Below are 16,002 nucleotides of genomic sequence, written 5' to 3'. Positions count from 1 at the left end.
CTCCCGCACTGCTGACGAGAAGCTTGTTTATGAAAAATTGCTTTGGTTACAATTTATTGAGCCGATTATATTATAGACGATCGGGTAACGATACACAAACACATACATCCACAATAAAATATTGTTGATGATACATCGTCTAACAATTGGTCGGTATGGTAATGTAAAATTCCATCTTTTTATAGTTATTTTTGAATATTAAACTCAGCTATTCTATTCTTACGACATAGTCAGTGATTGATGCTCTTGAAAAAACCCACACCAAAAAAAGTCCTATTAATAAACTACGAGTACTAGTGTGTATAGTTAGTGTAAAATTTTTTAGGTACTCCCTACATGTGAAATAAGTGAAGTTTTTATAACCTTATACAAAATTAGATTGAGGATTCGCAAGAGAATCTCAGGTTGCTCAGTTCAAAAAAAACAATGTATTCAGAATTACATTTCCAATAAAAAGACACATTGACGAGCTTGCTACTTTAATTCAAGTAATATTGTGATACAAAAACCTATAAGGTTTCATATTTTGCGATTAATACACAGTAAAAGCTGGACGGTGTGTGATAGACGAACGTCTAGAACACGTCATACGAGGCGGGTCTCTAGCACTGACTGGTCGGTTAGACGACTTCCTAGTGCAAGTATTGCGAAGGAATCTGTCTTCGTCTGGTTTGCGCGGCGACATGGCGCGTGGTGTGCGCGGCGTGCGGGAGAACCGAGCGGAGCGACTGCGGGTCAATGGACGCTCCTCCTCCCACTCTTCCATGTAAAAGTCACCCTGAAATTTGTTGTTTGCTACAGATTGGACCATCTACATCATGATCAGCCCACATACGTTCCCACTGCAGGGACACGGGCCTCTTATGAGGGCTTGGCTACACATTTGAGATTGATGTAATATGGTATACTATGGTAGTCATTTCGACAGTTTGGCTTTATGATAAGTTGGTCAATGTTCTTGAATATACATTATACAACATAGTATTAGATTTTCTTATATTTCTGAAATATCGGTTGGTATGAATATCCCGACAAATAGATAATAAAGTGATTGCTCTAATTGAAATTATTGTAATATCACATATTAATAACTTTATGTACTTTTTGACTTAATAAATTAACGTCAACTTCATAACCAAAAAATGCAACTGTATCTAAAGCGCGTCACACACGGTGAAGATACTATAATATTTTATCTTAAGATACGGTAATATTTTATTTTTGTGGACCTAAACCGTGACCCGAAATTTTGTGGGTCATTTGTAACATGATGGCGGTTCTACAGGGGTCTTAACTCTTAGTACACAATGACAAAAAGAAAATGATGGTCAGAACGCTGATACCGGATACCTTAAGATACTATAATATAAAACATTACCGTATCTTAAGATAAAATATTATAGTATCTTCACCGTGTGTGACGCGCTTTATAATAAAATATGGTTTTAGTTCAAAAGCATTCGCTGATTACAAGGTTTTTTGTTGACGGATTTCAAATTACCAGCATAGGGAAGTACCGGTTCCTTTTCACAAAAAACCATTAACATTGGGATTCTTACGTAGCTACCTAATTAAACAATTGCTTATGGTTTTCCTCTACTCATATGATGAGATGTCAATATAGGTATGTATATTATATTGTAGATAACATAGAGCATGATAGAGCCTTAATTTGACTACAAAATCGCCCAGATGAGGAAAATCCATTATTCTCTTAGTTAATCAAAACAATATTTAATGGTCTGAAAAATATGTTTCTACTTTATATTTACGAACCTAAAGGTAAACTACGATAACATGGCGCGCCCCTCCAAAATTCAAAACGTTTGAAAGTATTTGTGAAAGTATTTACAATGCACCACCAAGATTCAGACCACTGCCGCGGCCGGCCTGCTACTAAAGTACTAAAGACGAATACGTACAACTACATACAAACTCCTTCGTAAGGATGTCACTACACACATTGAAACAGTAATTTGGAGGGGCGCGCCATGTTATCGTAGTTTATCTTTACACATATTTTATTCTCTTTCAAGTTCTGTTAAACGTTTTATTATAAATATAAGTGGCGTAGGTACTCACCTAGAAACTCCAATTTACAAGCTTTCTACCAAGTGCTCGGTGCGATGAAATATTTCAACTAGGATGGTTTTGATCATGGTTAATTATAAAATATGCAAAACAAATCTACAAGCAGAAAATAAAAAGAAAATGAAATAAAACAAGTGTCGTACATTAATACGTTAATCTGTATTAAATTTGACAGTTACAAATACAGTACATGTATGTAGGTTTACATATTAAAACGGATGAATAACTTGTAATCCAAAATGTTTCAAATTTAAATAGTTACTACTGTAAATACTTTTGTGTTCTTGTGGGATAATAATAGTATCAATTTGTCAGAAAATCGCATCAATACTATATATAAATCCAATACAATAGAAATACCGTTTAATTTAATTGTATACTTAATTATTTTCTTGAAATGCAGCCGACTAACATGTAACAATAGTGACAATGCAAATAAAGCTGTGACTTCAAAGCATCAACATTAAATCGATACATCTACCTAATCTAATTACTTCATATAATCATTAATACATATACAAAACATATTATTCTAACTTTCATCAGTCAATCTCCCAAACGCAATTTCCTGGACATAGTTCATCAATTTGTCTCAAAATTTTTCAGCTTCAATTTGACATCGTTTGACCTTGATAGCGTATGTTCAGAAAATTGTCGTTCGTCTTACCACGTTCACCTTCGCGTTCCAAAACTATCAATTATTACTAAGGAATAATTAAAATAACTAATAGCAACAATTTGATCGAGTACCATTTGTAACATCTATATACTCGTACCTAATTAATAAATAATATTTGGATGATACACTGATTGCTGTGATACTTAATAACATGAGTGACAATAAGCTTATGAAGAGGTGCATTATTAACATATATATCGATAATCAATTAATATTACAATTCATGTTTCTGTAAATACTATATTACGTATATATGTTAGGACGAAACAATATTACGTAGACAAAAGCTGATAATCATGTTATCATTTCCCAAATCCAGGACTATTGTATTTCAAAGTGTAGTTATACCAGTGTTTCTAATTTGTGGTACTTACAAAACATAACATAAAATTACTGTGCTAATACAACATGAAGTGAGAATTACATAGTGTAGTGGTAAATTAACAAAAATTGGTACGTACTAGGTACGCATTTGAAAACTATGAAACGTTGTGAAAAACAATTGAATGTTAATATGATACAATAAAAAAATCGAATCTACATTGGCACCTTTAGTTGTCATTGCAAAATTATATTTTAAAATGAAATTTCTTACAGTCTATAAATGAAAAGGTCAAACAGTGGGAAAACCAGAATCCCTACAAGGGTGGATTATAATTAATACCCAATAATTATGTATCTATATTGTCTGTAAGATATGCTGAGTCGACATAAAATGGCTTAGTCTCTATTATTTATGAATTAGACGATACAAATAATTTTAAAGTTAAAATTAGTAATAAAGAAGATAAAAAAATGTATAAAATGTTTGGACTCTTTTAGTTAAAAATTAGTATCGAAATGTCGAAAGTTTTTCGCTCTGTGCTTTAACTCTGTTGCTCATTAAGATTCTCGTCCGCTTTCGGAGGCTGCTGTGATGGCGGTACTGGACTCTATGAGAGAAAAATTAAATTCACTGTTAAATATTTTTGATACCAATGGTTCAAAGATCCATAAACATATGGTTATAAAAGAACAATAAGAAGTAAACGATACGATAGGAAGGGAAACTTAAAGTGAATTAGAACAAAAGCCCAAAAAAAAACAATCCAAACCAAAACAAAACATCTAACAAGTTAGTCGATAGATATAATGGAGTCACGCGACACAAAATACCTTTACCCTTAGTCAATAAAATGTGTATATGTACTCTGGCTGAAACAAAATGAACGATGTGAATATTTATACTGTTAACTGAATGTATCGCAATGAGGATGACACCTTCACCAGTAAACAAAACACAGGAGCAAACTCAAAACAATAACGGAAGTAAACATAAGGGCCAGCGCTCAAGGGCTCGGTCTCACCTCCTGCCGGGACTGGCCGTGGCTGTTGGGGAGGGGGGAGTGCCCACCGATCTGCTTTATGTAATCTTTATCATCGAATATTTTGATGTCCCCACCTCCTGGTTTGTGTTTGACGTTGTCGAGGGAACCCACTTTGCTTTGTGCTTTGAATTCCAACTTTTGGTTTTCAATCTGTTTAAAATTTGTGCATTATACAGTAAAGTGACACGCATATATAAAATATAAAAGCATACATTATAAAATAGAGCATGGATATACAATTATACATATAAGAATTGTTGTGCTGAAATATCAGTCTTTAATTATGTGGTGGTTGTAAAGTTGTAAACATTCAATATTTGTTTGCTTTGCATTTCAATGTTCCTATGTGTTACTGCAGTATATTTTTTTTTTATATAGCTTGGTGAAAAGCAAAGGTATAATAGATACTTATCAACAATAATAATCTATATATATAAAATTCTCGTGTCACAATGTTAGTCTGCATACTCCTCCGAAACGGGTGGACCGATTCTCATGAAATTTTCTGTGCATATCGGGTAAGTCTGAGAATCGGCCAACATCTATTTTTCATATGTACCACGGGCGAAGCCGGGGCGGACCGCTAGTAATTTATAAAAATACTTTGACGTTTTTTGCACGGTGAAGAACTTAATATATTTTGTATGTTTCGTATATTTTAATACCTATACCTAATAGGTGAACCGAAGGTTTATAGAAGACTAGCGGTCCGCCCCGGCTTCGCCCGTGCTACATATTTCGCAATAAAAAGTAGCCTATGTCCTTTCTCGGGTATCAAAATATATCCATACCAAATTTCATGTAAATTGGTTCAGTAGTTTAGGCGTGATTGAGTAACAGACAGACAGACAGAGTTACTTTCGCATTAATAATATTAGTATGGATAATATAAAGTACAGCATTCGTTATTACATTAGAATTGTCTTTCAGTTTAAGTCATTTTATTGCATTAAGGAATAAATGGAAGATGAAAATCCATGGAGGGTTGTCATGGGTTGATTAGTCGAATAGAGAAGATAAAAATTAAATAAAAATAATTTTAAATTTACTTTATTATGCCGACTTCATAAACTAATCTTTCATTTTTTATATATTCTGGTATATAAAACTACTTAATCCTAAGTAAAGATTTAACCGGAACATTATCCAAAGCTTCCAATTTATCTTTACCATAAACAAAGATGATCAAATTGTATTTTTCACCATTGATCAGATGGTGTTGACAAAAATATCAAACGCTTGAACTTCCAAAGTAATTTCCAATAACAATCTTTTTCTATCGCACAAGCAATTTCCTCTAATAGATGTTTTAATTAAAACTTAACTGGATTTCCCGGGACGCGTAATTGAAGCGTTAACAAAATAGTTTGAACCAGCGTTCATTTCTAAATAAAATTTCTTCCGTAATGTGTAAAGTTAAAATTCTTCAGTATTTGAAATTACAGCACAATACATTAACACGAATTTATTTAAAACATATTATGTATTAAAAAAAAATCAAATTGAAACGAACTGGAGTCACTTGTATTATATAATTATTTCAAACAGTTCTTGCGTGCGTATGACGGCATTTGTATGATTTTCCAATGTTGTCAATTTGAACAAAATAATATTAAATATTAATAATAAACATATATTTTAATAATAAGTGTCATGTGCTGAAATAGAATACATAAATATTATGCATATAGGCTGGACATTCCCATTCACACTATTATTGATTTTCATCGCAAACAATGCAGCGTGGCAAACAGCCTCAACAGAGTCCTAGCGACAACACATCTTCCATTAACAATGTCCTATGATGTATTTACTCTATAGCATCCAAACTGACCTGACACCGTACAAAAAGCAAATGAGACCGTCTATTCGACGCTCTCCATCTTGGTAACTCCCATTTAATGAACTAGAAACAATACCCGTACAGGATATTTTAATGTATTTTAAATGATAATTTTTGTTTACATACAGATTACAGGCCCATTATATCGCTGACTGTAATTGACTTTACACTCGATTAGGAACTTCTCTGATTGCCAATTGCGCTAAGAAAAGATGTGCACAACAAAAGCTCACAATATCAAATACAAAATTCGTTGAACTTACTTCTCTTGTTCCAGGTTTTGTTATAGATCTCTAAGGAAAGATTGATTTAAATAAAATTTTACAAGACTTTGCCAATAATAATAAGCGTCATAATTTCTGTGTATACTAATAGGCAAATGTATTAATTACCATCTAACAAATCATCAATTTTGCAAAATACAAAAATTTAAATTTACCTACAGTGCTCGGTTGCTCAAATTTATCCAGTACTCACATCAAAGATTTAGCCCTTACCACTTTGATTATTATGCCAAATACACCTATAATTTTCGTGAGTGTTGTACTAACGTTTCTATAAAAAAAACTAAAAATTTACCTTAACAGCACCACCGCCTGGTTTGTGTGTAATATTAACTGTCGAAGCCACCTTGGGTTTGGCTTTTTCCTTGAAATCCAACTTTACCGTCTCTATCTTCTTATCGCCACCGCCTGGTTTGTATGATGTGTTCTGAAGAGATCCTATTTTGGATTTGGCATTCCATTCCAATTTTGTCGTCGTAATCTATAGATGTACAAATATTATAAAACTTAATGGTTAGTTATAATTATTATATAAATATGAATAAGCATATATACAATTTATATCTTAATATACATATATAAATCTCGTGTCACAATGTTTGTCCTCAATGGACTCCTAAACCACTTAACCGATTATAATAAAATTCGCACACCATGTGCAGTTCGATCCAACTTGAGAGATAGGATAGGTTTTATCCCGGAAATCCCACGGGAAAGGGGGGGGGGGCTATGCGGGGTTTTCTCTGAAAACGCGGGCGAAGCCGCGGGCGGAAAGCTAGTATTATATAAATATCTAAATTATCTTCGACATTACATACCTTCTTAGCTCCACCACTCGGAGTGTAAGCATCATTTTTGGCAGCAATCTTTGGAGTTACCTTGTTAAAATCGAGTTTTCGGTTTTCAATTTTAACTTTTCCACCCCCTGGTTTGTAAGTTGTATTTTCCAAAGATCCGATCTTCGATTTCACTGTCTTGATGTTAGGGGAAGGTGCATTGCCAACTTGAACCTTATTCATTGGAACTTCTATAAAAACAAAATATATTATAAGTGATAAAATTTCAAAATAAGTAACTAGGTACGTACGTCTTTTTTAAACAAATAAAAAACAGCTTACTTTTCTTTTCCGATGGTGGAGGATTTTCGGGTGTTTTTGCAGTAGCACTCTTGCTTGAAGATCTTGAAAGACTTGGTTTAAGGCTGCTGCTTGATTTTTCTTTAGTAGGTAATTTACTTGGCAAGGTTTTGTTGGGTGATCCAGGAGATCCATTGAGGTCCTGTGAAAAGGACATATTTAAAGGTATACATTTAATTATTAAAATTTTATCTTTTTGTTAATAAATTATTACATAATATTGAGATTTATTTGGGATGATTTGAAATATAATAACTTACATTTCCTTGAGTAGATTCGTCGACTCCGCTGTCATTGTCACCATCTAAAACGAGATGCATATAGTTAAGAAATAGTAATAAGTTGTTTAATAAAAAAAAAAGATAAATGTTTCATAAACACACAGTCAGCGTTGAGTCATCTCAAATAATTGTTAGAAATCCTTAAGTTAAAATTAGTTCTAAATTACCTTTCGGTCTTGATTTGGGTGCAGAAACAACTTTCCGAGGAGTAGACTTTTTTGAATCTACTGGTGTGTGTCCCGCTGTATGAAGCTCTGAAGTCTTTTTCTTTAATTGGGTTGGTGGTTTTGAATCGGGTATGGGGGATTTTGATTCCAGTAACGGAGATTTCGAAAGTGGCCTATTCGGTGTTGAAGGACTCGCACTCTTTTTAGATTCCTTATTTGTGTCTTGCTGTATTTCAATTTTTGGTGTCTTTGGTCTTTGTGGTTCAGGGGTAACACTTTGGGATTTGTTAGATAGAACAGAATTTTGCGAAATATTTTTGGGCTCCGGAGAATCATCACTACGTGTCAGCGAAGGTGAACGATCTGATAGCTCTGTCTTATTTTGCATGGAATCATTTTTGCCCCCACTTAAGTTGTTTTGTGAAACAACATCATCATCATCGTCTGTTTTCTTTTTGTTTGTCAAATTAGAAAGTGATCCCATAAAAGACTCTGTCATTTTGGATCCTGCCAAACGGGATTCTGGTCTATCAGTTACATCTTTTGTACCTTCATTGGATGCTTCTGATCTAACGCTTTCTCTTGAGCCTAAAACGTCCTTACTTCCTCGTATTTCTTGAATCTGTCCAAGACCGAGATTCCTTGCACCTATTTCATCAATTCTTCCGCTGACGGCACTAACTGATTTGCGCCTATCGTCTTCCATTTTGAGTGGGCTCGGTGCACCTGGTGCTGCCGCAATGCTGAAACTTCGCGCTTTTCCTGCCCCAGGCATTTCATTGTTACTTTCGGCCTTATTAACATTTTGATTTTCATTGGGATTATTTTGATTATCCAGGTTGACTTGTTTGCTTTGATACGACTGAGGAGAATCAGTATTATTTAAAGAGCCCTGTGATGATTGTCTTGAAAGTTGACCTGTAATCTGTGCTGGATTTTGTTTTGATGAGCCGTTCAATTGAGAATTTATACTCGGTCTTGCACCTTCAGGTGTAGATGCACTTCCAAATTGAGGAGGTTGGCGAGGACCGAATTGTAAATTGTTAGGTACAGGCGGTCTCTGTGACAGTTGTGTAGGGCTTGGTTGTGGCCTTGGTCCTTGCTGTGGATTTATAGATTGAGGGCCTCCTGGCCGCAAATAAGGTGCCTGGGGACAAATTGGCTGCGATCCAGGTGCACCAGTAATAGGTCCTCTAGGTACAGGGGCTCCAGGACGAGGACCCAATTGTGGAGAGTTTGTCACTGGTCCTCCTGGTTGAAACTGGGGTCTCTGTTGCAACTGTGGTGCAGCCGGTCGAGGCGCTGGCGATGGAAATGCAGAACGAGAGTCGTTTCTGGTAAGAGGCGGCCGAACAAATGATGGATTTGGTACAGTTGACTCACTGCCGTTCTGAATACCCGGAGAACGATTCTCTACCGATGGCTTTAAAAGACAAATAGTAAATGAATATACTTTAATGTATAAATACTTATTATAAATATTAGCAGTTTCAAAAATTTTACACTGAGAAATAATATTATGACACCATGATTTCCCAAGGTAATTTCTTAGAAGTTTCTTTAATTAATTCACGAACTTTAAATTAAATTCAAAATATTATTTCCAAATAAAGTAGACGTCGTTTTCAATTGCAATTTCTGTGTCAATAAATCTTAATAAAATTTATACTGGAGAAAAAACTGAAGGGGTGAAGTAAGGCGGCGATATCGGTACTATAGAAACAGATTTGACAATAACTCCCTAGAAGAGTATAGTTTTTAGGTATATTAATTATTATATCGACATCAAGATATAGAAAGAATAATGGATAGGTTCGAAAAAATCACTATTTAGTCATATTATGTTGAAATGAATTACTTTACTTAGAATCATTTTGCTTTCAAACGTAATAACCCTCTGGCTTGGCTTTCGGCTATTAATTAAGTAAACACTTTGTTTCGTAGTAAAAAAAAATTCAAACCTTACCAGTAAACCAAGCAAAGCCCCACGAACACAAATTGACACGAACTCAGCTACTAGGTCAAAGCACGGCTGATTTTAAAATGCAAACGTCCTACTAATGAAATGGAATTCGAGAAATACTCAAATTATACTAGTATGTACTTTGTTTTAATTTTTCGTTTCTTCAATTTACATACCTACTTAAATCATCAAGCAAATGTATTTAAAAGGTCTAAACAATTAGTAGTATATACTATTTACACCTTTATCATATTAGAGTTTTCTTTGCGTAACAAGAAGAATCATAAGTATAAAACGTAATAGTTAATACAAAAGAATTAGGTCACCCTGAGAGCTGATTTAGTTAACGAGCGTTTCATTCCACGCAGCTATTTTACCTAATACATATGTAGTATAAGAAAAATCAATAAATTTATTGGTACAAGCAGGCTACACGTTACAAAAATGTCGATCGCGTGATCATATTGCCTTATATAATAGTGTTCGTCAACTCAGTCTCTTGGATTTACATTAAACTACACTAAATTTTGGACTATTATTCGACTGCAGATGCAAAACAAATAAACCTAATGCGCTCGATTTGAGTTTTAGTCGAGTTATTTCTCTTGCATTTTCTATGATTCCTGCTAAATAGGTTGATAATTTATTGTTCTGGATATAACTTCTTGATGGTAAAGATGTATCATATTTTCTAACTTAGTGAGTTTTTTTCAATGGTTTTTTTTAAATATATAGAGAGACAAACTATTTTCTTTAGAGATCACGTATTAAGGATCTTAGTTCTGAATTTTTGTGAGTAGCATACCTATATCTAATTAGAATTTATCTATTTAGAATTTCAAATAAAAAAAAGAGATATGGTGAATGAACAGACATGTTTGTATTATTATTATTATTCATCATCATGTCTACATCATCTCTACATAATATCATATATTAGTAGTGTAATCACTGTTGTCTATTTACTCAGTGAACTAATTTTAGTAAGCAAGTGGAACGAAAGCATCTATTTATATTAACGTGATTAAACCAAATACTTCAACACATAAAATTTCCTTCAAATGTGTGTCATTTTACGTGTAGCGCCAAATAATAGACGTAAATGTACTAAAATAACTGAGAATTTATTTTTCTAGCACGCGATGAAAACAAATTTCTACACATTAAATGGTTGACATTGTAAGGCTAATTCAGCGTGGATTCGAGTTTGTTGACTTCGCATGGTACGAATGAAATTTCCAGTTGATGTGCAAAGTGCATTCGGTTGTCAACCTGTGCGCTGGTGTAGCCTTAAGGCTTACCCGACTGACGTTGTTATTCTGGGTTTGCTCCATACTTCTTGGTTATAATAAATCTTGGAGCGATAATATAGCTCTATGTCATATCCACGCGATGATTTCGACGCCTATTTGCGATATCTCCTTGAAACTATAAAACAATAAGTTTTTATTATTTTGATTCCACGCAAGCGGTGCTATCAATAAAACTTCGTGCACGGCTGACGCATAAAACCACGGATCTACGTAGATTGATGAAAATTGCAGTGAAACCCCTTTACAGTGAATAAACTAAATAACAGCTACGATTATTACGTTACTTATGAAACCCTACATACGTGATAATAATTATGGTTTAAGTTAATAGTTTATATATCAGTTAGCTGATGAATGTTGGTAAATCAATGATAATGATAATAAAATCATTAATATTCATTTCAATTGATGTGATCTCTACGTAGATACTTAATAGATATGCATATTATGAAACCAGTTTAGAATTTATTGGAAATATTTGCTCTAGAAAAGCATAGGTAGGTACCTAAGTGTTTCTACTCTTCAATAAAAAGTAACTTAGTATGAACAAAAAATTAACCAACGTCATCTTTATGTACAACCAACGTAATTGCATTTGTTTGAGTCATGTTTATTTTTATATCGTAAAAATGTAACTTGTAATAAAAACAAAAAACTCTTTTATTTAAAGTACCTACATATTTTCATAAGATAAATCTTAAATTATAATTATAGTTTTTATAAAAACCAAGATTAAACACGAGAAGAATCTTGATGAATGTATATTATGATGCATGGAACTAAATGTACTGTATATCTAAGAATTTCGTCAATATCGCCATGACTCGACTTTCTGGACACTCCCTTAAGGGACTACAATGTTACAGTCACCACAATTACTATTCAAGGAAACTTACTTAACCTTGTCCGCGAATTAAGGCTCAATTAGTTGGAAAATTCTTCAAGGAAGTTCAAAATACTGTGTTATCTCTAATTATTTTTATAAGTTGACATACTTTCGTACGTTATCAGATAGTGTGAATTGACCGTTGTTTCACAGACTTTGTAATCAATCAAAATTTTAAATTGATATAACTATGAACCGTAATAGTTGCTACCAGGAACAAAGAATTTATGGAAAAATGATACGTTAACTGTGTACCAAGTAGATACACTTATAAAGTTACAATCATTAGATACATAAATACATTTAAGTGTTTTCCTTCAAGATAAGCTTATTCATAGATGCGTAAGGAATTTTAAGCAGTAATCTCTCGAAAATACTCGACGTTTATTCATTTTAAGTGACTAACAAAAGCAAGAATAAGGATTATCCAGATTTCAATGGATATTCTGTCTGTGTACTCATGTTTTATCTGGTAAATTAACACAATTATATCAATAATGAGTGTTTAAAAAATGAGGTAATGTGTTAAGTGGCGAAAGAAAACGTTGAAAAAATAGATAACACGGTATTATCCTAATAGCTTATACTTTATTAGCGCAATTATTAGCTGAGGACACATAAAAATAGTATCGTTAATAAGAACAAGCTTTATTAGCCTGCTCTAATTTTATTTATCGATAATATTAATCAGCGATATAGTTGTATTATAATTTATACATTTAGCCTTTGATCATAAGTACGGTATTATCATAATTAAATTATTAACAGCAAGTACTGTAAATAGATATTGGTGCTTATCTCTCAATTATTATTGAGTGACAGGCCCGATAAATGCTATACGTAGCTGAAAGAAAATTATACAAGCGTCATACAATCTCGCGTCAGTGTACTGCAGTGACGTGGTTCTCCGCGCTTCTTGCCAAATGTGACTCAGATACAATATAAAACTTCGATCTTAACTCAACATCGCGCATTTTATATCGAGCCTCCGTACAGTGAAGTGTTAGTGAGTTCCAATGTTTATAAACGGTGTCGAAGTTATTAACTCGCGATTGGAAAACATTACGCTAAATCACCTGGAACAAAGTGAGTTACACGTTTTTGAATGATTATTCTTTCTTTCAATACAGATATACTTTCATTGAATAATTTTCATGTTTAGAAAAATTGTACTTGACGATAATATTTTATGTGTTTTTAATCGCTCTACATTCTCCATGTAGCCTTGATTTAACGGTTTATTTTATAATATATTACAAAATATATATTTGTTCGTTTAAATAACCAAGTATATGCATAAATTATTTACCGTTTTCATTGTTATTTATGAGTGTGTTTAATTGTTACAGGCGAAATGCATCCTAATTCGGAAAAACCGCCAAGCCCGAAAGCGAAGCTGCCTCTGCTTCACCTAACACCTTCCGGCAGCAATGAAAGAAAGGAAGGAACGCCACCCCAGAGGATAGACAACCCATGGCTCCTGAGAGTCCAGGACAATATCCCGAACACACCACCACCGCGAACTGAGAAACCGAGCAACTTTTTCCCTCACAGAATTGGATAAAAACATGCGAAATTATTTTTATGATGGTTGAAGTTAATGGCATAATGGCACGCTGCCATACCGAAGAGCGAATTTTTAAATGAGTCAAATAAAAATATATCATTACGTTAATAAATGTGTACACGTAAACGTAAGACGTATCAAGGAAGCTTTTGCCAAACAGTCAAATGGTGGATAGAATATAATGGGGAATTATGATTGTTTTCGTTGCAACGTTTTGTTACACGAGCTGAATGGAGAGTTTAACGTTTCATGCAACTGAAACCCTTTTGTTTGTATTTCAATATAAGCTATATAGCTATCTAGTATTCAAATTTAGTGAAGTAGAAAGTCAGCTTAATATTTTAGTATTGTAAATAATTTTTCATATGTATGTTGTTTTGGGTTTAGACATGTAAGTCATTAATAGAAAACAATTGTGATAATTAAAGCAATAATATAAATTATGGAATCTCTGAATAAATCTAATATAAGTAACACATTTGTCTTATTATTTACTTTCATTCTATATTCAACCGAATTTTTTACACATATCGCTATAAATAATAGAGATACCTTAAGCTCATGATTTTTTTTGTAATAGATTCTTTAACAGAATATTAATTGATTTGACACACATTTATTACATTAGTAGGTATCTAATTTATCGTTATCAAAATCTATAACTAAAACCTATTCTGGTATCTATTTTAATCAGTTATTAATAGATGTAACATATTATGTACACAGTGTATCGAAACTCTTAGATAAGAAAGAACCAAGGCCAATATTTTTTACGTCGAAATGACCGAAGAAGTATCAATCATTTAAAAATATGAAAGTGGACAAAACATTTATTTCATTTACAACTTCATTTTGTTGTCAAAAATATGTTTTTTTTACCATTTGAATTTTACCGTATTAAAATAAATGTATACTTATAATATCTAAGCTATTGAACAATTATTATTTTAGCAAATATTAGACCGTAGCAACGATAATGCTGAAATTGATACTTGAATCACAACCCCTTTGCATTACGAATCCTGACAACTTCCGTGATACCTAGATTTTGCCTCCATAGGGATTTAGCTGACCCAGGTAACCTGATGCTTGTATGCTCTTTATTTAATTTTACCTCTGAAAATTAACCAATAAGCTAGTTACGAATCAAAGAAAGAAGTATCTGACTTTTTATTCATATTCCTATGTTTACTCCACCCTTACGTTAATACGTTTAAACTACCACCTATTTCCTGCTATGAAATATTATGATTATTTTTGCTATTACCAACCCTCTGCCCTCACCCTATAATGTGACAAATTAATTCATACTCGGTGTACCTATAAGTTATTAGCTAACTACTTGCGTTCACAAGTGGGTCTTATTAATTATTATAATTTAACTAGCGGTCCGCCCCGGCTTCGCCCGTGGTACATATTTACGTTTTCTCTACATAAAAACCATCCTCGTACTTCAAGGAATATAATAAAAAAAGAATTATCGAAATCGGTTCAGCCGTTCTCGAGTTATGCGCTTACCAACACATTTTGCGATTCATTTTTATATATAAGAAGATTTAACATCTGAGCATGTTATATTCCTTGCAATTTATTTTTCTTGCTTAGGAATTAAATGATAGCCTATGTTAGAAAGTTTATTGTTACCTACATACAGCTATCGCTAAGAAAAGAGACATTGCTTTTCAAACAAAAAACCTGTAAAGTCCTCGTTTCGTGAATCATGCTATGAGTCAGACAAAGAGTGAAATTGAATGTTTATGATTAGAAAAACCTTTTGCATTAATAAAGTAGGTGTATAATTTATTTTATTAGTCATCACAAATACTTTTTAATTGACATGAATAATTAATCTGTAATAAATCTAATTTAACATTTATTTTTTTATTTTTTTGCAACTCGTACGTGGTAAAAATTTAAAATATTATTTTTTATACTTACATTTTTTATATCGAATATTACACAAAGATCCTAATCCATACTAATATTATAAATGCGAAAGTAACTCTGTCTGTCTGTCTTTTACTCAATCACGCCTTAACTACTGAACCAATTTGCATGAAATTTGGTATGGAGATATTTTGATACCCGAGAAAGGACATAGGCTATCTTTTATTGCGAAATATGTACCACGGGGGAAGCCGGGGCGGACCTCTAGTAACAAATATAAATGAATACTAAATTTGCATATTCATAAGAAATTTGCGACTCTATCTATTAATTAACAATTTGATGACTCAAACAAATCATCAAATTAACTTCCTAGAAATTAGTATTTTGACGTCATACAATATTACAATATTCATTAAAAGATCATGTTCACACCTAGTTATTAATATTTGTCACATAATTTATTTAGTAGAGACATAAATTTTGTAATTTCAAATTGACGTCATAAAAATATCGAATTCTTGATAAACAATTGTGT

The 16,002-nt window shown here is 32.9% G+C and overlaps 2 protein-coding genes across 4 annotated transcripts; one reads left to right on the top strand and one right to left on the bottom strand.

Moving 5' to 3' along the window:
• Nucleotides 1-23: 23 nt before the first annotated feature.
• Nucleotides 24-11,160, bottom strand: tau (microtubule-associated protein tau). Of its 3 annotated transcripts, none has more exons than XM_090101946.1 (8): nucleotides 11,113-11,160; nucleotides 7,849-9,271; nucleotides 7,661-7,704; nucleotides 7,383-7,542; nucleotides 7,083-7,291; nucleotides 6,560-6,745; nucleotides 4,117-4,287; nucleotides 24-778 (listed from the first exon to the last, which is right to left on the bottom strand). In XM_090101946.1, exons 1-8 carry the CDS (start codon nucleotides 11,143-11,145, stop codon nucleotides 533-535), a joined length of 2,472 nt encoding a protein of 823 aa, XP_089958072.1. In that variant the 5' UTR covers nucleotides 11,146-11,160; the 3' UTR covers nucleotides 24-532. The 3 variants fall into 3 exon arrangements, with proteins under 3 accessions (XP_089958072.1, XP_089958070.1, XP_089958071.1); XM_090101944.1 differs by lacking the exon at nucleotides 24-778 and adding an exon at nucleotides 2,232-3,702; XM_090101945.1 differs by lacking the exons at nucleotides 24-778; nucleotides 4,117-4,287 and adding an exon at nucleotides 2,232-3,702.
• A 1,736-nt stretch (nucleotides 11,161-12,896) lies between these two features.
• On the top strand, nucleotides 12,897-14,053 carry LOC149908474 (uncharacterized). Its single transcript, XM_090102284.1, has 2 exons — nucleotides 12,897-13,096; nucleotides 13,360-14,053. The coding sequence occupies exons 1-2, from the start codon at nucleotides 13,027-13,029 to the stop codon at nucleotides 13,572-13,574; spliced, it is 285 nt and encodes a 94-aa protein (XP_089958410.1). The 5' UTR covers nucleotides 12,897-13,026; the 3' UTR covers nucleotides 13,575-14,053.
• Nucleotides 14,054-16,002: the final 1,949 nt, after the last annotated feature.

This window comes from Colias eurytheme, chromosome 5 (genome assembly GCF_061535395.1).
Source record: "Colias eurytheme isolate Ceu_HAF_F1 chromosome 5, ilColEury1 Martin Lab GWU primary, whole genome shotgun sequence".
NCBI lineage: Eukaryota > Metazoa > Arthropoda > Insecta > Lepidoptera > Pieridae > Colias > Colias eurytheme.
This window is presented reverse-complemented; position numbering and strand designations above follow the sequence as displayed.